The sequence below is a fragment of the Mucor mucedo genome (genome assembly GCF_025094135.1).
Source record: "Mucor mucedo strain NRRL 3635 chromosome Unknown EV154scaffold_72, whole genome shotgun sequence".
NCBI classification, from domain to species: Eukaryota; Fungi; Mucoromycota; class Mucoromycetes; order Mucorales; family Mucoraceae; genus Mucor; species Mucor mucedo.
This window is the reverse complement of record NW_026252356.1, coordinates 15,147-39,828: the sequence shown is the minus strand read 5'-3', so window position 1 is coordinate 39,828 and position 24,682 is coordinate 15,147. Positions and strand designations below refer to the sequence as shown.

Here is a 24,682-nt window from a genome sequence, read left to right as displayed (position 1 = left end):
TCGAATAAGACGTCTGTATTGTATACAAAAAGAGTTTTGAAGGTTGACAGCCTGTTAGATTGAAAATGTGTCCCTTCACTCTTCAACTACAATTGAGTTTTAAAAAAAAGAATATTTTTGTTCTTTTTTGGGGATGAGTTAAAATGGGTTTTGTCAGACCACCTGTCTAAAAAAAAAAAGAAGTGGCCTTTATTGGGTTTGAATTAAGCGAGTGATCGAACCCAGTCTGTGGGGGAAGCGATGGAAGAATGCTGACTTTATTATTGTGAATAACACTGAAAAAATAATTATATGTCATTATTCCGTTTCATCGTTCTTTTGACGATCGATACATACAAAAAAAAAAAATCAAATGTGAAAAGAAAAAAACGAGAGAGGACACAAAGAATATGCTGGTAAGACACCCTGTCGTACAACATTAATTATGAAAAAAGAGAAAAAGGGAAACATGCCAATTATTTCTTTTTCTTTACTTTCTTTTTTTTTTTATATAAAACATTCATGGGATATCCAACATCCATTGGATTCTACGTACCAGACTGGAATGGTTTGACAATTACTTCACTGATATTTGGACTTTTATTGTCTATCAGTGCCATTGCAACATCCTTCACTGACACAACACCTTATTCAAAATTTGGAAATCGACCCAAACTTGACACAATCCCAAGTAAAAAAGCCATGCTATTGATTTACGTTCCCAGCGTCCTCGCTTGTTTCTGCATTCAACCACGCATTTCATTTACCACCCATTTTGACCTTGTCCATGCGCTAGTCACCATGCATTTTGTTAAACGTGTACTTGAAGTGTTATTTGTTCATCTATACAAGAGTAAAACTAGTTTTGAAACAGTGATTCCAATTATGGTAACCTATGCCATGACAACGGTGCTTGATTTACTCATTGTGCGTCGTATGCCTCAAGGCGTGTTCTCCGAAAAATGGACACAGTATGGTGCTCTACTTGTCATTGCGGGAGAGTTAGTGAGTGTTTACCATCATGTACTTTTACGTCAGTTACGTACCTCACCACACATTAGCAAGAAAAACTATCAACTTCCTCAAGGTGGATTATTTAATTATATCGTTGCCCCGCATTATTTGGCAGAACAAGTTGTGTTTTTAGGGTTTATTTTGCTTAGTCAAAATATCGTGACCGTGGCACTCAAGTTATTCCCTTTCATCTATTTGACCGATCGTGCCCGAAAAACTCGTGCATGGTATAACCTGAATCTGGTGGACCGTCAAAGTAAGAAGGACTTGCAACAGCGCAAGAATTTAATTCCCTTCATTTGGTAGAGAATTTTCAACTCTATCTTTGTTTTTGTTATTGCTTTCCCTTATAGAATTCACTTTTTTTTTTTTTAAAAAAAAACAATAAAATCATAATACTTTATAGTCTAGATGGTATTTTTTTTTTTGTATCAGTAATGACAATCAAAAGTCCCGTTTTAAAAGCAATTAAAGGAGAAAAAGCGCAGAAAAAAATGGTGTAAAAAAAAATCATAAAGACCCCTTTTTTGATGGTGCTTGAAAATCATATAAGAGCCTTTTATATATATATATATATTTGTTTGAGGTTATGTGCAATGCCAAATTACTTGAAAAAACAATGCATATACTTCAAATTGTATTGATGAGCTGGATCACTCCATCCTTCTGGCTAGGTTTTATGTTGGCGCTTATTTGTATATTTCAGCTAGAACCCCTCTCTACGGATAAAATTGAATACTTGAAAGCATGGGATGATTTATTATGATAGTTTTTATCATGTCAATTTTTTTTTTATATAAAAATAATAAAGGGTTTTTCTTTTTTTTTTAAAAAAAAATGATCATGATATATTTTGCAAGTGATTAAGACGACAGTTCATTCGTAATATACAAAATAAATCGCATGGCCTTGTGCTAGCGACGGTCCACTCGATTTTCTGCCCTATCATGGTTGAGATTGTAAGATAGAGGCTTACAAATGATTGCCCTTTATTTTTATAGCACGATGAGTAGATACAGCAACAATGATTACATATCAGAGGAAGGAGGAAAGCATGTAGTATCATCATCATTGATCTCGACGTTCTTCAAGGATTTCTGATACAAAGTATAGGTAGCCAAACCATGTAAACCAGAGAAATTTAAAAACTGCTCGAGGCAACTTTTAACAAGTCCCAACCCAGTGGTTTTAATTTATTTACCCTTGGATGTAAGTGATGCTTCATATTCCCCTTTCGCTTCTTCAAAGCGAGGTTTGACATCCCAGTCCTTCAAATACATTTCAAAAGCAGCTTCAAAGCGGATTTTGTCTCCACCTACACGTTTTGACAAAGTCAATACAAGGACCCATATACACACCGAGTTTCTCTTATTGCATTGGTTTTGGATAGGGTCTGGTCGCCAGCAGACACGTTTGATCTTTGGGTCCCTTAAAAGTTGAACCCAAACTTGGAACCCAAATAATACGTTTTGAACATGCACAGTATATGATTCTCATGTACTGATGTAAGCTTGTAAACCCTTTAATAAGGTACTTCCTTGTAAGAAGGAAATATGATAGCAAATGACGACCACAAAATCAGATCCGGGACCAAATAAGTTCACACTGGTGGTTGGCCAAGCATCATCATTGTCTGGAGAATCAGCGTCTCTGTTACAATGAGGAGGAGGAGGATTATACGTCTCATACTCACTTCCCCTTCTTCAAATGGCTTGTCTCTTGATTCTTCGGGTATATTCCAATAGATTCCTTTTTTGAAAGCTCTGTCTCCCAGTCTTTGACTTCTTCCAGAGTTTGACCCAAGGTGATCAACTTGTTGATGGAAGACAGGACATCTACTAGAGGCAGACCTTCAAATAACTCCAGGCTTGAAGCAGCGGGTTCAACGGAACGCATTACGTTTGACCAAAAAACGACTTTCAGGAAGATTGTCCTGTTGGATTATATGTGTTTTTTTTTGGTAGTATGATTACAAGAAGAAGAATATATTTTTTTTCTTGTTCTCTCTTATCCATCTTTTTTTTGTATGGTAAATGATAGATTCTATATACTGACTTTACATCGAATTGATAAATTACAAAAGAAGTCATATGTGAATTATGACATAATACGGATAAAATAAAAATATGCAATTCATGTTATACACTATTTTCATAAATTTTTCGTGCACGCTTAGAATAAAACTTCAATCAGCGACGGAATAAATAATCGCTTAAAAATTAATTAATTTTCCATGCATAGTTTACAAACGAAATGAACGAAAGAGAAATATATCTGTTATCATTAAATGGGTATACTGCTAAAAGTAGAAGAACAATTTTCCATCATATTGAAGGACCCGAATAAGTGCACTATTGTATGCGTATAATATGACTTTAATTTAATGTCACTTCATCCAAAAGACTAACCTGCTCGAGCTTGCTCTTGAAAATTGAACGATTGGGTTTAAACCAAATAATTATTGTCTTCTTTTTAGGCCTATTTTGATACGCACAAACGAGAAAAACTTGATATTGTTGTTATTCACCCATAAGGGAAGCGAGGGGTAGCAACCCCCCCCCCCTTTAGATGTGTTGCGTTACCAAGAGTAAATTAAATGCCACTACCTCGTCATGAACGACACACTTATTGGTAACAAACGTATAAGTGGATAAATATATGGATGTACCAGACTCATTTCTTTACCTGACACCCTGAAACGGTAACCTGTTTTTTTTTTGTCAAACTAGAAACAAAAGACCTAAAAACGCTCAGACAAGTACATGGTATTTAGAGTTTTACTTGAAATAAAGTTTTATTTCATTATATGTATTAGGGGTATTTCAACCAATTTTGATTTTACTTTGAATGACACAATTATTTTCCGTTTGCTTTCGTATAATTTCTGGGCAATCCGAATTTTTCTATAATGAATATGAGGTATTTACCTTCTTGCAAAAGATATATATATAAAATGAAAGCTAGAAAAAGTGTATTTATTACTGCTTCATGCAAATTTCATTGTTCTTTGTTTTTCTCCCCTTTTTTTTTTTTTCAATAACAACATCAACGAATTATTTTAAAGTCAGAAATGAACAATGAAATCTTATATAAATAGTCGGTAAAAAAGTTTACCTCAATCCTTACTCAATTTTTATTTTTCTCTTTCTTTATTATTTTACGTATAACTATCTTTATTCTCAAATTCATAACACTTTGTACGTAAAAGGTAAATATTGTAACAACCAATCCAAAAATGAGTGACATTTATCTAACATGTTATTATAGAAACTTCTTACTTCAAATAACTGCCCTTTTTTTTACCAGCATGGACTCTGATAGATCCTTGTCTGGTACGCCGGGTACACCTGGAAGCAATATGAGCACATCTAGCTCTTTGGCTCCTGGCGATCATATTATATCTGTTAAATCCTCTATTGATGGTATTGGTTGGGACCCAGAGCGACGTGAAAGGCTCGAAGAATATGTAGTGACAGTCCACAACATCACTACACACGCATACTCACTCTCAAAGTACATTTTTTTGCGTGCCATTCAAGAAGATGAGAACTTTGATATCAGTCGATGTATCAATCGTGATTTTTTTGCAGAGGTCTGGCTCAAACTGACTCGGTATGCACGAGGAAGGGCTGGCGGAAGAACTGGGGCGACTCGTGCATTCATTGACACTTATCTTGATGACTATTTGGAGGTCACTGGTTTTGTTCCACCAGATTTCCGTTATGGTCAGCAAGCATCTTTAATCGAAGGAGCAAAGATCTTTACATCTTATAGCAACAATGTTCAGATGCGTTTGGGAAGTCATCTTAGACAAGCTGTTAATCATCTACTTCGTATTCGACAAAGAAAAGCCGAATTAATTGCTTATAGAAGACGTGAAGGATTAATTGATGCACTGATAAAATCTGAAGTATACAGAGAAATAACTGAGCCGGCGACAAGATTCAAGGAACTTATAGCTAGAAGGTTACCTCAAGATTTTGTATTGGACGGAGAGCAGTTCGGGGACCCTATCTACAATAACGCTCTTGAAATTCTTCGCCCTGTCCTTACCAGTTATCCCGTTGACTACCGGTTTCGTGGAAATAGCATTTATTTTGATTCCAAAGCAAGACCAGTTGAACATATGCGGGCTTTTTACGAACTGGCTTTATTATTTATTGATATAGAATTACCTGTGTTTAATTGCTTCCCATTACGCCGCTCTTGGATTCCTTGCTACACAACTATCGATTCAAAAATTCTTTGTCAAAATATTCTTGGTCGTCGGTGGACTAATCGTCAAGATAAGATAGCACTTTGGCGTGAAGTAATTAACCTAAACTCGGATGCACTCAAACACCAAGAAAATGGCGAGCTCCAGTTTAGAGGAACTATTCAAACGGATGGAGTAGGTGTAACTGTGATCAAGAAAAGAATGGATCGTGAAAGCAGATATACTGCTCGTTTTGCTGTTGTGGTTGAATCAATTCAGTACATTTCACAAGAGATTGCTCAAGAAACTGTTGGAAGATGTGTTACAATTGATCCTGGACGAAGAGATTTGCTATTCTGTGTGCATGAAAACTCAACCGCAAACAATCCAAACAAGTTTCGATTTACCAAACAGTACCAAGACAAGTTTGAAAAGATCAAAAAATACCGTAGAATCCGTGAAGCTGTGAAACCCGCTAGAGTAGCAGCAGCTGAAAGGCTTTTGGTTAATTATGATTCCTTGAATAGAGATGAATTTGAACAGTATCTTGAAAACAGGTCCAATATGACAGGCATTATCCAAAACCACTATGTCAACTTCCGAACCAACCATCGTACTGCTCATCCCTTGCACAGAAAATTGCGGCTATCTGCCTACATTAGAAGACAGCAAGGAAACGAGGATCTTATTTCAAAACTAGATGAACAGTTTGGTGTCGAAGCTGTTTATGTTATGGGTAACTGGTCTTCTCCTAATGCAAGATTTCATGAGCCGGTCCGAGGCCTTGGATTCCGTCGGTTGCTTCAAAAAGCTGGTAAAAGGGTGTACTTGATTGATGAATTTAGAACAAGTCAGTGCTGCCCAGTTTGTGAACGTAGAAGTCTTGAAACGTTTCGGATGGTCGATAACCCGCGCCCTCATAGACGAAGAGCAAATCCTCGTGTAATCAGACATGGTCTCTTAAGGTATGTTGATTTTACATGTTAATAATTTCTTCATCTAATAATTTTTTTTGTTGTTCTTGTGACAGATGTACAAATCAAAATTGTAGAGCCATGACTAATAACACAAATAGGATTGTTCCTCGTCTATGGAATCGTGATATGGCTGCTTGCTTGAACATGGTTGATATTGTTCGCTCACTTCGTGCTGGAAATGGCATTCCCCCAAGATTTCGACGTGGAGAGGTTCCCCAGAACCAACGGAGAAGAGCAAGAACCCAAAATGAACAAGCAAACATTAGAAATGTTCGTCAACGTCGCAACTAGAATTTTCCAGGCCTGTTATCGCAGGTCAACCATAGATACACTTAAGTGGTAAGCTCAATTTTTTTTTTTTTTTTCGGAAGATGAACGTATTTTTTTTTACGTTGTGAACGAATTATTTTTTTATTTGTGAACGAATTTTTTTTTACATTTTGATCTAATATTTTCTGAAAATAGTGTATTAGCACATCTACAAAGAAGAATGATCATCCCTCTATTTACAGTAGTCGCTCGATTTAAGGGTGTTCGATTTAAGGGTATTTTCTATTTAAGGGTGGATTTTGGAAAAACAGCTTCCGTCCCCAGCATTAACACCACTAAACCACTATTCTATTTAAGGGTGAGATTCCAATTCCCCATACCCTTAAATCGAACGATTTGACAGTGTATTTTTGACTTTTTTCTAACTTTTTGATCAAATTTATTGAATGTCCGAATAAAAATAAATATTTCGCAGTAATGATCATATTTCACGGTTAAAAATGGCGTAGTGACTTCTGTTTAAAATAGTCACGATTTTCGATTTAAGGGTATTTTCTATTTTAGGGTGAGATTTCCGAGATTTTTGGTCACCCTTAAATCGAGCGACTACTGTAGTTCTTTTTTTTTTAGCAGGGCCCTCCCAAAAGAGGCAATTACTTGGAATTATGGTAATTTCGAAAGGTAAAGGGTCATGTGTATTAAATAATGTTCCTGATTATTTGTACGACATTCTCTTCTATACAAATGTTTTTATGCAAAAAGATAACGATTTTTTTATAAACAAATGGATGATCTGCCAAATCGGAGGCTCAAACTGACTGATTTTTTTTTTGTCACAAAAAAAGAGAAGAAAAAGAAGGTAGAGTGGAAGGGGGGGAGCGGATTTGAGTTCCGTACATGTGTTTCACGAGAGATGATGCACACACAGCATGGAAAGAGATGAATCCGGGTTCAGGGTGGATTAGTGTACGTATGTCATACAAAGCCTGATAAGAGAAAAAAAAAAATAAAAGGTTAAAGGTTTGTTGTATTTTTACTTATCAGATCTTGATTATCTTTCGTACAGAATTTCAAACTTTAAGGCGGCACATGAATAGGATTTACAACTAAAAACAAAACAAAACAAAAAAAGCAAGGATGGAAGATATAAGAATATCTTTTTTTTTTTTAGAAAAAGATATTCAGTTACCGTCTGTGAAACGTTGAAGCTTTGATTAAAATAAAAAAAGACCTAGTGTAGATCCTTGTACACGTTTTTTTTTTTTGTAATGTTTCAGAGTGAGGGTAGTAATCAATTTGTTACAAGTGTGCTTATCCAATCTTGGCACTACTAGTGTTCAAGGATAAGGTCCCTTCCCCCCTCCCCTTTTTTTTTCCTTTTTATTTTGTAAACAAGAAGAGTGCTGCTTTCAAAAAAATTAAAAAAAAGATGGACAAGTCAGAATGTTAGTTATTTAAAACCCATAGTATTTTTATTTTTTAAAAACATCTAAAGAAATATGCACGACTAAAATGATACTTAGCATGGGAATAGCATGAAAAAAAAAATACTTTACACAAACTGTCCAAATTCAGTAAACAAGAATGGTGAAAATAAAAAGCTTTCAACAACAAAGACTTGTCCAGTGCGTTTTTATGGTTTCTTTGTCCGACCGAAAAGAGAGGGACCCGTGAAAAAAAAAAAAAAGAGAGAGAGAGAGAAATGTGTGAGAGTGAGAAAAGTGCTCCTTCCATCGTTTGACAGATAAATATAGTTTGTTTGGGTAAAAGAGTCGTACCAAAAAAAGTGCGGGAAAAAAAAATGTTTATTTACAAAAAAAGCATAAAAATAAATGTATATAATATAATTGTGTGTGAGTGAGGGGTAAAGTGAATGTATGGCATATAACAAAGGTGTGTATTTTTTATAGTAGTAAGGGGGGGGGGGGTTTAGACGCTGACAAATAAATTGATGCTGTTGGCATTGCCTTTACTTTCAAAAGCCATTTGAACATCGTCGTCAGAATTAATAGTGATTAAATCACCATCTTCATCTTGGTATCTCAGTCGTAATACATCATTGGGTTGTAAATTAGCCACTAGTCTGATTTTGCGCTCCACTTTTTCCATCAGCTCATAGAACAGAATATCCATGGAGCACATGACGACATAGATACCATCACTGTAATTGAGTTTGAGTTTGAGTGTGCCACTGATAGGTGAGGTAGGCACATCCGAGAGTCGACTACTATGACTGGTCACGGGTCGATGACTATCGCGTGTAGGTGAGTCGGAGGGAGAAGGCGGTGTTTGATATAATGTACGTGAATTAAACGGTAATTGCGGTGCATCTTCCCATTTATGACCACCACCACTACTACTACTAGTATTGTTATGTATATTTGGACTGCTTTGAGATCGAAGGCGAATGTAAGATGGGTTCACTGTGGGTACCGTATGTTGTGGTAAAGGATAGCTATCACCGGGATAAGCTGATTGACTACGGTTCATTTTGGGTGGAGGTGAATATTCTTCTGTGGTGGTTGACATAAATTTGGAGGCAATATCAGCTAAAGGTGAGCCATCTCTCATGCGATTAGAAGTGGTTGAACTGGATTGAGAGGCTCTTGCTGATGAAGTAGGGGAAGAAGGATTGGAAGGAGGTGGTGAAACAGGATAGTTATAATAATCATGTGTATTTGTACTTGAACTGGTACGTGGAAGTGGTGGTGCTACGGCTGCTGTGGGATTGTGATTGTAGCGTGCGGTATCAGACATATTACGTGGAATCTTGGGTCTACCAGAGATCGAATGAATTAAATGCGCTGATAATGAATTGGCTCGTAATCTTTGTTGTTGATGTTCATCTTCATCTACGTCTTCGTCGTCATCGTCATCTTCATCATCTTCATCTGTACGAAGGAAAGCAGGTACAGATTGAGGTGAATATGTCTTCATAGAAGCTAGTTGTGTGTTGGAAACGGATGATTTCATGGGTGACATTCTTCCTTTCAAAGTAGATTCCCATAATTTAACATGTTCTTCATTACGGAATTTTAGCGTGAGATGATCTACTTCACGGTCTTTCCAATCAATGGCTAGCAACCAATTTCCTTCACCTGTAGATTTGTTACGGACAGCAATAATGCGACTGACAGCGATTAAACCTTTAGGTTGTAGACTGCCAGCTCTCCTTCTTCGGATGACCATAGGTTTATGTTTGGTAGGTTCTTTTGTTTCCTTACAGATAAGGATAGTTCTTTCAAAAAAGTAAATATACATTTCTTTACTAGGTTCATCGGGTTGTTGTACAATGAGTTTTTCATGTAATAATAAGCTACCATAGCTTTCAAGTGTTTGAGGTTTCATTTCATCCACTCTTTTCTTTAGTTCTTCGACGACCTGAATATTTTCATATTTTCGTTGTGTTTCATTTACTTTTTCTGTCACACGTTTTACAGATTCCAAACCTAGTTCCATTTCGGCGTAATGAGGCCAATCAGGTTTTGTGGATTTGATCAACTGGTTAAGCAGTAATGGGTATTTACAGATACGTTGCACAGGTTTAATCAACATACTGGGTAGTTCGAAATAGGGGTTCAAGATATTGGAGAGTTTGACTAATTTCGGGATTTCCTGAACGACAAGGTCTTGAGCGGTACAAAAGTTGGAACAGAAGGGTTCATAGACCGCGAATAAATCTTCATTTTGGCTGAAGAGGTAACCAAAGTTTTGGTCCTCAGGGCATTTTTCGCCCACTTCTTCTAATTGGATTAAGAATCGACGTTGAAAATCCACTAGTGAATTCAAGTTACCAAACACATAATGGATGGTATCTGGGTTCAAAACTTCTTGAATTTGTACTTCACGCATATAATTCTAGACATTCCCTTTTATTGTTAGTTCTCTTTTTTTTTTTTTTAAAATAGGTACAAGAAAAAATTTACCTGTAAAATTTCTAAATCTTGGACATATTTACGCTCAGTTTCAAGCATTTCATGAACAACTTTATCACGGGTATCTTTGGGTGCGTTTAAAGAGTTTCGGTTGTTTGTGAAAGAGGAAATGATGCCTTTTTCTTCCAAGAGTTGTAAGATGGCATCAATGGTATTGACGACCTAAAATTAGTAATGTTATTAGTCATTTTTTTAAAGTTTATAATTTTTTTTTTTTTTGGGTTGTGTGCAGGTACCTTGACAAATCCATTGGTACTGTCTTTGTAAACATCGGAAAGTGTAAATACTTGATCTTCGGTAAATAAGAGTTGATTTCGACAGGCTACAATAAAGTGATAGACTGTCTTTTTACATTCACTCGTTTGTTGTTGTGTGGTGGTATCTGCTGCTTTTAATGGTTCGACTGGATTTAAAGCGTTGAATAAAGTAGCTAGTGGTGTGCCACGTCGACAGAGTTCCCATAATTTAGTCAGAGGGTCATTCGAAGTATTGTGAATGACGGATTCAGATGGTGATGTAGTAGATGGGCTTTCCAGTTCCAAATAATGTGTCATGCCTTCTACCAAGGATAGTCTGTCTAGCACGGAACGACAGGTGTGATAAAGTGAGGTACCGCAAGACGGTTTATTGGTAATAGAGATAGAAGGCATAGGCATCTCCACCGAAGTCATAGTAGGCAATGTGCCTAAAGAAGGTGATCGACTCTTCATCATAGTGGTCATTTTTTTATTTTATGTGTTATGTTATAAAGAGAAAAAAAAGAAAAAAAGTCTAATTTAAATCTTTATATTTTTTTTTTTCGTGAACCACAGGTGACCGGGACACACGAAAAAGGCGGAGAAATAAATGTTTATTTGTGTGCAACCAAGCCTTTGTAAAAGGATGTACTGATTAAACCAATGAAATAATATGGGACAGTTGAAAGGAAAAAACGTCTTTTCGTGTAGAGTACATCATTTCGAATCAATATCATGTGTTTGTTGTTTAAGAAATAAGCATATTCATGACGTATCTTTTGATAGATTCTTTGGGAGAACCATGAAAGTAAACATGTCACTGAAAGGGAGCAGAGACCCAGCATATAATTGGGTATAGGTAGATTTCCCTTTTCAAATAAGGGTACTTGAATCACATCATGTCCCCGCTTTAATAACCGCACACTCTTCATCATCTGTCCAATCCAAAAACCCCATAGACTAGCTGAACTCAAGAGGAGCCATCGATGGTAAAACTGTCTATTTCGGATCTCTCGTTTCTGCACTGCCTGGAGTGCTTCGCAATCGTCTTGAATGTGTATCACTGGAATATCACCGCATATCACTCGCTGCAGTTCCTGTGGGTTGGATATACCCACACCCATCATCGGGATTGACGGGTATCTCTTCATGCGTTGCTCAACTGCTCTTTCATTCCATATCTTTTCTGTAAATCGGATAATCTCTAGCACTTCTTTGGCTTCTAACCTACTTAGTCGCGACGAAATTACAAATTGAGATGGGAGCTCCAACATGTTTAATGAAGGTGTAAAAAAGAGAGTTTTGAAAAGAATACATCGGATTTTTAATCACAAAAAAAAAAAATCAATAAATGACGCACGCTCTCTCCCAATTCTCTTTCTCTCTCGTTCTCTCAGGTGATTTTTAACTTCCTCCTTTCTCTCATTTTACCCACACAATAACACATAATGTCGCCAGATGAAAGAAAAGTTCATGCATTACCTATTCAGTCGTTATATCAAGATATATTGTGGTGTAAAGTAGGATACCGCGTCTTTTTTCATCTAGTTTATGTTTTTTGACAACCCTCCCCCCTCCCTCACAAAAAAAAAAACCTGTAAACATATAAAAATAACTTTTTGTAGCAAATAGAACCATTATCGCTGCTTCTGCTGCTGCTGTAGTGGGTGTTATATCTGGCTATCCCGTACGTTTTATAGCATAAGTCTCCACACCCTCCCTTTTTTTTATATCACTAACAAAATATGGTATGGTGGGTAGAACAGTTTGATTCTATTAAGACGAGATTACAGACACAACACTATGATTCGATCAATGCGTGTATCAAGCAAACCTATAAAGAAGAGGGTGTACGAGGCTTTTTTAGGGGTACAATTTTTTTTTTTACTTCATGCCATCCTATTCTTACTTCTAAACTCTCTTTTTAACAACAAAAAAGGTGTGGTACCACCGCTTATCACTGTAAGTATCATCAAGTCTATCTCGTTCTCCGTTTATGAAAAGACCAAGGCGTATTACAAGAGTGCCTATCCCAACTTGTTTGATCAGAACACCATGTTATCGACAATGGCTATTTCAACATTTGCAGGATCTGTCAGCGGAGCATTTATTGCTACCCTGAGTTGTCCATTTGAATTAATCAAGGTACAGAAACAATTGGAGTTTTTGTTGCAGACCAGTAGTATCTCCACAGGAGCCACCGTCTATATGCGAGATTTGAAACCGACCACCAATCGGACGGTCGGTGCAGGATTACCCGTTGCGCCCATCGCGACACCGCCAGTGGCTCGAGATAAGCCTGTATCGACCACCGTCATACCCAAGAAGCGGAATATGTATACTTCTACTTCGAGTTGGCATAGTGCTAAAGATATCTTTCGAAAGAAGGGGCTGACTGGGCTCTACAGTGGATTCAGTTTGCATTTAGGTAAAAAAAAAAAAAAACAAACCCAAAAATAAAAGAAAAGCGCGAGGGGGTAGGAGACTCATGTACATGTTTTTTTTTTAAAAAAAAAAGTAAGAGATACGGTGGGTACAGCAGTCTATTTCGGTGGATATGAGACAACAAAATACGTATTAAGTGGAGGAGACAAGGCATCCAAGGGATCGCCTTTGACCCAATTTTTGGCGGGAGGTATCTGTGGCATCATGTGTTGGCTTGTGGTATTTCCCCTGGATTTGGTCAAGACCTTGATCCAGAAAGAGATTTTACAGCCGAACCCGACGTACAAGAACGCACAGGCGTGTGTCAAGGATATTTACACCCGAAATGGCGTGGCAGGTTTTTATCGGGGTATTACCGTTACCTTGATTCGTGCTTTCCCTATTCATTCATTGAATTTCTTGGTCTATGAACAAACCTTGGTACTTGTACGTCATTTATCTCAGCCATAAAACAAGGTTTGAACCATGGCTTGTAAATAAAAATAAAAAAAAGCTTTTTTTTTCATATACCAAAAAAAATATGACGTTACTGGGAAGACAAGTGGTTACACACTGGGTGCCAAAATCATTATATTTCAAATAAGTTTTTTTTTTTTTTTTTTTTTTTTTTTAGGTGTTCTTATTTGCTGTAAATCAAAATGGAGATCTCACGACAACAGTTTGCTCAAAAGCTTTCTGCAATAGAGAAAGCCATTCAGGAAAGTGATGTTATTGCAATCGATACAGAGTTATCAGGTAAAAAAAGAACACATACACACATAAAAAAAAAGGGCCTCTTTCGATAATGTCGCGACTCATCCCTCCCCAAAAAAAGGTCTTCATCGTCCGTTTACACCTGTGCGATTATACTCAATGAAAGATCGTTATGTCGAATACAAGGAAGCCAGTGAACGTTTCCTTATTATTCAATTTGGCATGTGCACGTTCAAGTGGGATCAACCTTCAGGAAGATATATCGCCAAACCCTTCAATTTCTATATCTTTCCTACCAGTATTACGGGTCAAGTGCAAACGAATCGAGTGTTTCAGACGCAAGCGCAAGCATTTGATTTCTTGGTGAAGCAATCCTTTGATTTTAACAAATGGGTGTATCAAGGCATTCCTTACATGACCAGACAAGAGGAGAAAGTGTACGTGGCTCAAGCGCAAAATAAGTTGAACGATGTGATGCCAGATATTCCCATTGACGATAAAGAAGTCGACTTTATGAAGGCTGCTACCACCAAGATTGAAGCTTGGTTGGCAGAAAAGGATCCTCAAGATCCCGAAGGCGTGAATATCAATGCTAAAAATGCGTATCAGCGAAGATTGATTTATCAACAGGTACGAAAGTATCCTGGATTAACGGCTGTGGGCATGCCCGGTTTCATTCGAGCCCAAAAGTTTACAGAAAAGCAGCATGAGGAGCGTAACAAGGAAAAGCTTGAAAAGTTTGAAAAGGATTTGACTACCGCCATTGGATTTCGAAAGGTCATCGATATGATTTCAGAGTCTGGAAAGATTGTTGTCGGTCATAACATGCTATTAGATGTCTGTCACATGATTGGTCAGTTTGTGGAGCCTTTACCTGAGACCTTGGAAGAGTTCAAGACGCTTTCTCACCGTATCTTTCCCAAGTAGGCCTCCTAAAAATACAAGCATATATTTTTTTTTCTTTCTTTCTCTTCAGAATCTGACATTTTACTCTGTAGCATGATTGATACGAAAAATATGTGTTCGTCAGAACCAGAGTTAAGATCGGTGTTTGGTACATCCACGGCTTTAGAACAATTACGATTCGAGACGAATAAGGAAGCCTACAGCAACCCACGTATTGATATGCACCCTGCTTTCCCTCGTTATCTGACAGAAATGGCGCATGAGGCAGGTTACGATGCCTTTATGACAGGAGCGGTCTTTTTAAAGCTGACCTCGTACTTGGATAAATGTCGCAACCCCGAAAAGTTCCCGGAAAAGGTAGAAGAGGAAGAGAAGGAGGAAGAGGTGAAGGCTACTAAAGTAGATGCCGATGGATGGGATATCACGGACGATGAAGAAGAGGAAGCAGCCGAATCTGCATGGAACATTGATGAAGTAGAGGAAGTGTATAATTATGGCACGACACGAGTAGATTTGGTAAATGCCGATGGCAAGATGGATAACGTCTTGAAAAATATCAATAATAAGGCAGCAATTGTACGTACCGCCTATGATTATTTTGATTTCACTCAACCTGAAGTGATTACAGTCCAATCGAATGCGGTGCATGTGGCGTACCCTCGTGGTACCTCCATGGATAAAGCAATGGCCGCACGATTATTCTCAAAGTATGGCAAACATATTCTTGAACCAATCGATGATACATCTTGTTATATTATTTTTGAAAACCTGAGAGTACCTGTTGAAAATATCGATGAAATTATTATTACACCTCTTATGAAACCCACTGAATAAATAATAATTGGGATAAATATTTAAAAAAAAAAGTTTTTATTTAGTCACATTAAAATCAAATTCTTGATCTCCAATCATGATTTTAATAGGTCCATCATCAATGGTAAGGGTATCGTCAATACCAGTGTATTGGAATAATTCGGCATTCAGAGTGAATCGTACAGTCTCTGTTTGACCGGCAGGTATAAATACTTTTTTAAAGGCCTTCAAGAGTTTAGCTGGAGGTGTAATGACACGGAAAGGTTGATGAACAAACATCAAGACGGTCTCTTTACCATCGAACGGACTATTGTTGGTGATCTGTACGCTGATTTCGGTTTGTTGATCGGATCCTGCTGATAGACTGGGCAAGGTTTCTTGTTGCAAGTTGTTTTTACCAGCCAACGTGATATTACCATAATCGAATTTGGAGTAACTGAGACCGTGACCAAATTCATAAAGAGGGTCCCAGACATCACTGACAGGACGCCAATAGTTCAAGTTGACATCACCGGCGTATTTAGGATAGGTGTACGGTAATTTACCCGAAGGATTTGTTTGACCAAATAAGACTTCGGCAATGGCTTGACCACCCCAGGGGCCGGGAAGGTACGCTAATAAGATGGCATCCGAATTGTCATGGATGGTTTCTAAGACACGGGGTCTTCCCTCTAAAAGCACCGTGATTAATGGAATTTCAGTCTTGTTTGCAAGTTGGGCTACATGATCAATTTGTCCTTGAGGTAATTTGATATCATGAATATTTCCTGGTACTATGGGATAAAAATTTAAGTAAAACCGAGCTTGTCTCAATTTTTTTTTTTTTTTTTAAAAAAAAAACTTGCTTACATTCGGAATAGACGTGCTCACCCACACAGACAACAAGGGCATCAAAATCTTTGGCAGCTTCAATGACCTGAGCCATGTTTTCATCTAACCCATCGATATCAAATCCGGTCATGTACTCGACATGAACACCTTCAGGAGCAGTGGATTGCATGCCTTTTACAATATGGATACCCTTTTCATAGAACTGATCATCGTCGATTTTACCGTGCCAATGATCTTGTGTGGGGCCTTGCCAATCGATGGTCCAACCACCGCTTAAATGAGCAAGATTATTTGCGGTGGGACCCACCACAAGGACACGCTTGATAATGTTTGGGTTAAGGGGTAAAACATGTTCGTGATTTTTCAACAAGGTAAGAGATTCTCTAGCAGCATCCAAAGAGACCTTGATATCATTTTCGTTACCTACCAAGGCTTGAAGTTCCTTGTTTCCCTTCCAGCCATCGGTTTCTAATAAACCCACGTCCTTTTTCAGTTGAAGTAAACGGGCAACAGAAGCATCAATACGGTCAATGGAGACACGACCTTCTTTCACGAGTTCCATCATGGAGTCAAAAAAGATAACATCTTGAGGTACCATGGACATGTCAATACTTGTATCCGAGATGGCCATACGCACCGCTTCTTTATGTGTGGCAGCAACACGATGCTTAATGTGCAAATTTTCGATTTCTTGCCAATCAGTGACTAACATACCTTCAAAGCCCATCTTGTCTCGTAAAAGCTTTTGAAGATATTTGTTGGATGCAACAACAGGCTCACCATTGATATCGATGTAACTTTCCATGGCTGTGGCCACACCAGCGTCAATGGCAGCTTGGAAACCGGGGACAAAGTAGTCTTGAATGGTTCTATCCGAGACCACAGTTGAATCACGATCCTGACCACTAATTTAATTCGAGCTTTATTAGTTTATACGCGTGTACCTGTCAATATCTAGTTTTTTTCATTACCTCCAGGGAGCACCGTAAGCAATGAAATGCTTCATACAAGCGGCAACTTTGGTTCGGTCCGATTTATACTTGCCTTGGTAACCTCGAATGGAAGCAGCCCCCAAGATGGAAGAAAGATGAGGATCTTCACCAAAGTTTTCATAGACACGTGGCCATTGTTTACTAACAGGAATGTCAAGCACAGGAGCAAATGTCCATTGAACACCAGCAGCACGCGTATCTCTTGCAGTGATGGAGGCAGACTCGTAAGCAAGTTCTGGGTTAAAACTGGCTGCAATATTGATACCATGAGGAAAGATGGTGGCTAATAATGGCCTATTAGAGCGTCTGTAGAATGAAGGGGGGTGGGGGGAAACTTACTGTTGGCAACATAATGCGCACCGTGAATATGGTCTAAACCATAAATAATTGGAATTTTAAATGTGGAGTTGACGCCCAAGGTGATTTCTTGAATTTCTTCAATGATTTTAGCATAATCTTTTGAATCGTAATTATCTCCATCACTATGAAGAAGGGACATGAGTATAAATGAGAAAATAGTTTTATAGCAGTGTTTTACCTGGCCAACTGGTTGAGATAGGATCCGACGTAATAATTTTGAGCGTAATTTTCCACAGCGGTACGATTTAATTTACCATCCGTTCCCAAGACTAAATCTTGATTGATTTGAGTCATTTGGCCGATTTTCTCTGGTATGGACATTTGCTGGATCATGTCCAAAATATCCTGATCGATGGGACCGGGTCGATCATAGTCTTCATAATTGAGAGTACCATAGGCGTGTTGATCATTTAATATGGCGGTAGTTGTGTATGCAAATAGCGATACCAGGAGTATACTTTTTGTAATGGAAATCATGTTTCTGCTTAAAAGAAGAAGTGAAAGGAAAAAAAAAAATTGAGTATCAAACAGAGTGTTTATATAAGATGTTTACAAGAGGAACATATTTAATTTATGTATCAAAACAAAGTTGCATTCTCGTGACAGACAAAACAAATCCCCATTTAATATGTCCAGACAGTAAAAAAAAAAAAAAAAACACATTCATAAAAGCACACTAGTGTTATCTTGTTGGTCACTATTGTTAGACCCAAGGTGATAACATCCCCATCATAAGAATGTGTACATCTAAAACCTTATCTCAACCCAGTTACTAAGTTCTAGATGCAGTTCATGTTCGTATGAGGCCCAAAAAAAACAAAACTACTTTTTACATGATTTATTAAATGGTACATTTGTTTTACTTGATAAACAATAAAATTGGTGTTTTGGATCCTAATAAAATAAATAAAAAGCGTCAAATCGCAATTCTAGCTAAACACGTATTAGGTTTTACCTTTAGGACACCCTAAATCCTGCATTTCACGAAATCCAAGTTGATGAATTAAAAAGTCATGATAATGTTCAGGTAAGAAATGATAATCGACCTTTTCAACATGTAGTTTTTTGGCCATTTTTTTAAATTTGATTTCGATGGGTTCCAAGACCAAAGTACCTCCTTCGCGTAAAGCATCGTAGCATTTTTTAAAGAAGGATTTTAAGCCTTTATCACCATGGTGTAATTGGATCCATTTCGTGACACTCAGACTATATGTAGATGCGTTAGTAATCCGGATCATGATATATTCAAAGTGGAGTGGGGAGGGTTTCACATTACGCCATGAGTGTATCGTATTTCGGCTCGTTTTCATCGTACACATCTTTAGCCCAATCCACCGCCTCAAAGTCGACGGTCCAGGGAAATTCGGTCTTTGGGAAATTGGGTGGGACAGCCATGGGTATCATACCAAACATATTGGTCATGCTTTGTGGAAAGTAATGAGAGCGTAAGGAAAGGTCAAATGACTCTGGGACAGTCTCTCCTGGTTTTCTTAATGAATACGTAGCGCGTAGATTGTTGATTGCTTTCTTGATGAGTGTTTCGTCAATATCGACACCCTTGATGTATGCTAGCTTGTATTTTCTGGCCAAGGCAATGGCAATGTTGCCTGAGGTACAACCGATATCCAAAATGTATTTACCATTGAATAAGGTCGGATCCAACATATCGATGCGATGATCGATGAGCGCATCGCCTTGTAAATGTCGTGTTCTATATATTGCAAATCGTGTTAATTTTTCTATGCTTTTTTTTTGTATTGAATGAAGGGGGTGAGCGTTTTTATTTAATTTTAGAAACTGACGAGTAGTAACTGGGAAAGTTGCCATAATTGAATGTTCCAAATGAAGGTTTTTCCTTGTGTTGGTCACGAAGATAGACAGCGCCCTTTGTTTTACCGCCCAACAAAGGTTCTTCCTCTTGTTGTTGGCTTGAACCTACAGTAATGTTGAATGGTCTGTCATTGTGTCTTTTATAAGGTCTTGATGACTCTGGTAATGCTGTTCTTTTCATTTAAAGTGGGTGGGGTGGAGGAAAAGAAAGAAAGCGAAATAAAAATCAAATTTTTTAATTAATTATAAATGTAATTCGGATAAGACTCTGCTGCAAATATTTTTATAAATCCAAGGATCACCACTGATCCTTCGAAACTGTATACCACGTATACCTAATAACCAAGGGATTTTGATGATGTGAATATCGAATTGAACAAGAGAAGAGTTCCTGACCACTGCATCGGGTTGATCTGCGCCAACTACGAGACAACACTGAAACCTATCCTGTCTTTCCTGATATTTAATATCGTGATGTTGATGTAAAGTACGTATCAGCTCATTTCGAATGACAGAAGCTCTTTTGGTGGATGTAGTCGAGACCGAAAAGAGTCCCTTGAGGTAAATGGGTCGTATCCGATCATCGGCATGAGGAATTTCTTTTGCTGGCATCTTGTTGCAAGACACTGAATTACGTTTTGGTGGTCGATATTCTTCCATGGGTTTTGAAGAAGGTACATTGTAGGTATTACCACGTTTCAGCATCTTGTTAAGCTTTTGGCCTAAACTGGTGGTGCGCTGTTGTTGTTGTTGTTGTTGTTGTTGTTGTTGTTGATGTTGCTGTTGATGTAACTGTGGCGATAGTGATGATGATGAGGGGTCAGATACATTAGATGGTGTGAATTCATCATGATTGCCACTCCAGCGTCTACTCATTCTCCGAAACATGTTCTCCTTGGGTGAATTGATATTTTCCGGTGGTAGTGGTAATGACGACATTGATTGGTGACGTTCCATACGTTCCTTGACAAGGTAATAGATGGATATTAATGGATGATTTTCTGATATGTCCTTTGAAGAAACACGTTTTTGTAGATCATGAATAGTGGTGATTTGACGCTGACGAATAAGCGACTCGAGTTTCTCGATAATGGTATCTTCTGTACCGAACTCGAATCCTGTCATATTGCGTACGACGTTAAGATCGAGAGGGAGTTGAAGCGGTGAGCGTAGGGGTAGATGAGTTTCGATAGGTTCATCAAACCCTTTGGTCATCCAAGGGTGAGACATGAGCTGTGACATGGTAGCTCGTTTTTGAGGATCTGTGATTAACATCCGTTGTATAAGATCCTTCACACCTTTATTCAAGTTAGCAAAAGAGAAGTCAGGTAGAAATAGATGTTTCTTATCTGTTACCTGAAGTAAGATGAGAGGGGAACTCCAATAGACCTTGTTTTACTTTTTTGTGTAATCCATAAACGGTTGGATCATCGAATGGGACTTGACCACAAACGAGAACGTAGAGGACAACACCAAAACTCCATACATCGACCTCAGGGCCTGTATACACTCTTCCGTGTAATAACTCGGGAGCGGCAAAATATAAGGATCCGCAAAAGGTGGATAAATGGGACCTAGGTGAAAACAGATTGGATAACCCGAAATCAATGATTTTAATATTTCCAGCTCTTGATATTAAAATATTTTCGACCTTTAAATCTATCAGAGATGATTTGAGTATATTGTTTATTTGTGCTATGTTTTGTTTGACCTAACCTCTGTGAACAATGGAGTTGTGATGACAATAATCTGAAAAGAGAATTAGAGTTATAGTGTTTGTATTTATTTGGATGTGAAACCATACCTAATGCACTTGCGATTTGTCTCGAAAAATGTCTAGCCTGTTTCTCTTTAAGTTTTCCATGCGAGATGACATAATCGAGTAGTTGACCACCATCCACATGCTCCATAAAAATATAATAAAAGTCATCAACCAATATCATTTCTTCCACACGCACAATATAGGGATGATCTAATAGTAACATCATACTGGCTTCTCGTACAGTTCGTATCTCTCGTCTTATTTCGGTTTTAACCTTTTCATCCTTATTATCTGACTCGCTTTTCATGATTTTGCGTGACACGATTTTGACAGCCATCTGTTGTTGTCATACATGAATCATTTTTTCTTAGTTTCATGAGCTGATCATTTTATATTAATAGCGTACCTTTTTGTCGCTTTCGGTATCAATAGCTAATTTGACCTTACCAGTGGATCCTTTGCCAAGTGTTTTAGTAAGTGTGTATGAGCCCACCTTTTTTAAGGATGGCTTGGTGTGCTGTTTATGATCACACGGTGTTGATGGAAACACCTGTTCATTCAATGGTGGTTGTGGTATGACCATATTTTCTTTATTAAAAAAGAATAGAGAAGAAAGAAATAAAGAGAAGAGAATGAAAAAAAAAAAAAAAAAAAAAAGAATGAACAATTACTCGCTCATGCAATGTTATTTAAAGCGGAGAGCACGGAGTGTAAACATTAATGGGTTTTGGATTAAGAAAAAAAAAAAATATGGATATGCATTTAACAATGAAAGCGAGTACAATGATTGGATTTCCTTATTAAGATACATTTTTTAATTATTTTTTTTACTTTCTGCCAAAGATATTCCAGAAACCACTTCCAGAAGTCGTCTTTTCTGTACGTTCATTCAAGGATTGTTCAGGGTATTTCACAAAGTTAGCTGCCAAGTCAAAGTAGAAGGGTTTGCAAGCCACAGGTTGGAACTTGGGAGGGAAGTCCACCAAATGGTTGGGTTGAATGACGGAGGGATAAGCATCCAATTGATCAATTAAAGCATCGGCATCTAAATTTAATTGGTCTAACTTTTCTGTCACCTCATCTTGATCTTGACTACCATGTTCAAGGAACCAAGCAGCACGCGATTTCCAAGTACCCGATCGAATAACGTTTTCAACAGAGAGTAAATCCGATTCCGAAACACGTAAAAGGGCATCTGAAGAAAATGTCTTGATTTGTGCAAGTTCTTGTTTAGCTTGAACTACATACATTTGTGCACGTTGATAAATGGCAAGTGATTCAGGTGTCTTCTTCATATCGGCATAAGATAAAGCCACTTGGATACAACGTTGTGCCTTATAATAAAGTGATAATACATTCAATTCTCCATCCAAAGATAAATCATCACGAACATTAGGTAATTCCCAAATATATTCAATATTCTAACGCCATGATAAGATACGTCAGTATACTCTATTCCTTCTTTATAAGTCCTAGCCGATTCTTTTTTTTTTTTACCTTCATGATATCGTCGTATAATTTAACAGCTTGTTGAGGCTTATCGGTGTTGGCAATGGATGCTAAATTACGTTGAATTTGGTTGCCAAACAAGTTATATTCGACCATGGTAAAGATAATTTTCAAATCCTCGGTGGCCTTTGCGGATTTAGAAGAAGTGATTTTAGCGGTGGCTTCCTTATCCTCTTTCAAGGCCTTCTTGATTAATTTCTCGGCTTCAGACCAATCCTTCTCTTCGACTGCTTGTACAAGTGCTTCGACCTTGATGGTGAATTCCTTTTGACGCCATGTCATGAATTTAGTGACGGTTTCCTTTTTATTGGATTGGATGGTGGCCAATTGAGCATTTAATGCGTCGGAATGATAGGATGATACAATATCATCGATTTCCTTGTTGATGCCGAGTTTATAAGCACAGAAACGAATGTTGGGATCAATGGTATCGATGAATGAATAACATAAAGCTTCTTGTTCAGCATTGCTATTCAACTTTGCAAATTTTTCGTAGATGGTTCTAGAAAAAAGAAAAGCGTTAATATTTCATCAACCTTTTTTTTTTTTGTTCACCGGTCCTTCATTAATACCTTGACTCTGTGAGTTGATCCAAGGCTTCTTGCCAATGTTGTTGTTCAAATAAAAGATATCCTTTCATCAAGGCAGCATAAGCCTATGGGGGGGGGGGTGAAAGAATAAAAAAAAAGTTAGCGCTTGATTCGACGGTTGCAATCAAAGGAAAAGGGTTGTACCTTGACGTCCAGGACAGTTCTACTGTCCACAGTTTGATTCTCACATAAAGTGTACAATTGCTGAGCATACTGAGAAGCTCTTTTCAAACGTTTGACAAGATGATGACGCTGGCGGGTATCCATACTCTTGGAAGATTCTTGTTTTAACTCCATGGAGAAAGCCCAAGCGCGTTCACTCTCGTAAATTAAAAGGTGCAAGTAACGGACGTCGTTAATTTCTTGAGGAATACTCTTGCGAATGTTGGTTTGTTTATTGTTGGCTTGTGTCAACTTGAGAATTTGTCGAAGACGATGAATGCGGTTGGTGCAATATTCACTAGAAGTCATACTAGTTAGTTAGGGACGTGTGTCGTCTGTTTGAAGCATTGTTTACCGATAACGTTGATAATCTTGGTGTCTAAGACCATATGTTTGACGGGATGAGTTTATTAAACTTAAAACTAGAAACACAAGTTAGATGATGATGGCAGGTTTTTTTTTGTTCTTTTTTCTTTTTTTTTTTGTTCTTCTTCTTTACCATCCATTGACATGGGACCTGCAGTAGGTGTAATATCCATAGCTATTGAAAGAGTGTAAGCACACACACTATTACATTGTCACACATTTATATTTACGTTCACCCATTTTATTTTATTGATGAAGAAAGGAAAGCTCAACACTACTTTTGTTTTTCACCGTAATAGTTTTTGACCTGCGTTCAGTATTACGGGAGGGAAAAACCCAGTCACATGCGGACGATTTTGCAGCACACCTTGGGCCTTTAAACAAAGTATGAAATTTCAATCAAAACGCGTTCTTCAAGAGTAATATGGGGAGGACTTAAATTTTGAGACTCTAATATAACTAGTATTATAAAGGTTGATAGAGTTAAGATACAGGACATTCTATGGTTGAGCGTTTCAGACTCTATTCAAGCTGCAGGCGACGCTTAAAAATTGCTATCCTTTAGACCGGGAAAAAAAAATATATAATCAAAAACAATGTGACAATTACGAGTTAATGCATATTAAATGATTTATACTCGTTTTGACAATTCTATCATCACTCTTTCGTCTTTAAGCTCGTTTGATCCTAATCTTACGCAGAATCATTAAGGTAAAGGCCAAACGAGAAACTGAAAGTAAGCTATAACACACACATACTGGTTTACCATATGCTGGCTGTAATAAACTGTATCTACCTCAAAACAATAATTTATATT

General features: G+C 37.7%; 10 protein-coding genes across 10 annotated transcripts; 3 read left to right on the top strand and 7 right to left on the bottom strand.

The window, feature by feature from the left end:
* Positions 1-474: 474 nt before the first annotated feature.
* On the top strand, positions 475-1,376 carry EV154DRAFT_515010 (3-oxo-5-alpha-steroid 4-dehydrogenase-domain-containing protein). Its single transcript, XM_051602213.1, has one exon. It carries the CDS (start codon positions 502-504, stop codon positions 1,297-1,299), a length of 798 nt encoding a protein of 265 aa, XP_051455681.1. The 5' UTR covers positions 475-501; the 3' UTR covers positions 1,300-1,376.
* Positions 1,377-2,061: 685 nt separating this feature from the next.
* EV154DRAFT_565510 (uncharacterized protein) lies at positions 2,062-2,889 on the bottom strand (the record flags this gene model as incomplete). The annotated part of the gene is made up of 4 exons (XM_051605904.1): positions 2,062-2,090; positions 2,195-2,440; positions 2,495-2,643; positions 2,687-2,889. The coding sequence occupies 4 exons, from the start codon at positions 2,887-2,889 to the stop codon at positions 2,062-2,064; spliced, it is 627 nt and encodes a 208-aa protein (XP_051455680.1).
* Positions 2,890-4,294: 1,405 nt separating this feature from the next.
* EV154DRAFT_604124 (uncharacterized protein) lies at positions 4,295-6,554 on the top strand. The gene is made up of 2 exons (XM_051607382.1): positions 4,295-6,153; positions 6,240-6,554. The coding sequence occupies exons 1-2, from the start codon at positions 4,301-4,303 to the stop codon at positions 6,454-6,456; spliced, it is 2,070 nt and encodes a 689-aa protein (XP_051455679.1). The 5' UTR covers positions 4,295-4,300; the 3' UTR covers positions 6,457-6,554.
* Positions 6,555-8,047: 1,493 nt separating this feature from the next.
* EV154DRAFT_515002 (uncharacterized protein) lies at positions 8,048-11,106 on the bottom strand. The gene is made up of 3 exons (XM_051602212.1): positions 10,607-11,106; positions 10,362-10,532; positions 8,048-10,293 (listed from the first exon to the last, which is right to left on the bottom strand). The coding sequence occupies exons 1-3, from the start codon at positions 11,090-11,092 to the stop codon at positions 8,365-8,367; spliced, it is 2,586 nt and encodes an 861-aa protein (XP_051455678.1). The 5' UTR covers positions 11,093-11,106; the 3' UTR covers positions 8,048-8,364.
* On the bottom strand, positions 11,107-11,907 carry EV154DRAFT_515001 (uncharacterized protein). The gene has a single exon (XM_051602211.1). It carries the CDS (start codon positions 11,878-11,880, stop codon positions 11,221-11,223), a length of 660 nt encoding a protein of 219 aa, XP_051455677.1. The 5' UTR covers positions 11,881-11,907; the 3' UTR covers positions 11,107-11,220.
* A 907-nt stretch (positions 11,908-12,814) lies between these two features.
* Positions 12,815-15,484, top strand: EV154DRAFT_424091 (ribonuclease H-like domain-containing protein; the record flags this gene model as incomplete). Its single annotated transcript, XM_051596172.1, has 5 exons — positions 12,815-13,034; positions 13,125-13,471; positions 13,696-13,786; positions 13,866-14,667; positions 14,743-15,484. 5 exons carry the CDS (start codon positions 12,815-12,817, stop codon positions 15,482-15,484), a joined length of 2,202 nt encoding a protein of 733 aa, XP_051455676.1.
* Positions 15,485-15,520: 36 nt separating this feature from the next.
* On the bottom strand, positions 15,521-17,567 carry EV154DRAFT_424103 (glycoside hydrolase family 3 domain protein; the record flags this gene model as incomplete). Its single annotated transcript, XM_051596174.1, has 4 exons — positions 15,521-16,266; positions 16,313-16,540; positions 16,598-17,199; positions 17,266-17,567. Coding segments are annotated over 4 exons (1,878 nt in total), but the record flags the coding sequence as incomplete, so codon positions are not given.
* An 862-nt stretch (positions 17,568-18,429) lies between these two features.
* EV154DRAFT_514993 (Bicoid-interacting protein 3-domain-containing protein) lies at positions 18,430-19,678 on the bottom strand. Its single transcript, XM_051602210.1, has 3 exons — positions 18,923-19,678; positions 18,602-18,852; positions 18,430-18,540 (listed from the first exon to the last, which is right to left on the bottom strand). The coding sequence occupies exons 1-3, from the start codon at positions 19,471-19,473 to the stop codon at positions 18,506-18,508; spliced, it is 837 nt and encodes a 278-aa protein (XP_051455674.1). The 5' UTR covers positions 19,474-19,678; the 3' UTR covers positions 18,430-18,505.
* An 863-nt stretch (positions 19,679-20,541) lies between these two features.
* Positions 20,542-22,255, bottom strand: EV154DRAFT_592352 (kinase-like domain-containing protein; the record flags this gene model as incomplete). Its single annotated transcript, XM_051606916.1, has 5 exons — positions 21,645-22,255; positions 21,281-21,575; positions 21,193-21,225; positions 20,833-21,135; positions 20,542-20,774 (listed from the first exon to the last, which is right to left on the bottom strand). Coding segments are annotated over exons 1-5 (1,041 nt in total), but the record flags the coding sequence as incomplete, so codon positions are not given.
* Positions 21,846-24,162, bottom strand: EV154DRAFT_514990 (uncharacterized protein). Its single transcript, XM_051602209.1, has 7 exons — positions 24,096-24,162; positions 23,999-24,040; positions 23,855-23,921; positions 23,482-23,797; positions 23,320-23,402; positions 22,736-23,249; positions 21,846-22,659 (listed from the first exon to the last, which is right to left on the bottom strand). The coding sequence occupies exons 1-7, from the start codon at positions 24,103-24,105 to the stop codon at positions 22,066-22,068; spliced, it is 1,626 nt and encodes a 541-aa protein (XP_051455672.1). The 5' UTR covers positions 24,106-24,162; the 3' UTR covers positions 21,846-22,065.
* Positions 24,163-24,682: the final 520 nt, after the last annotated feature.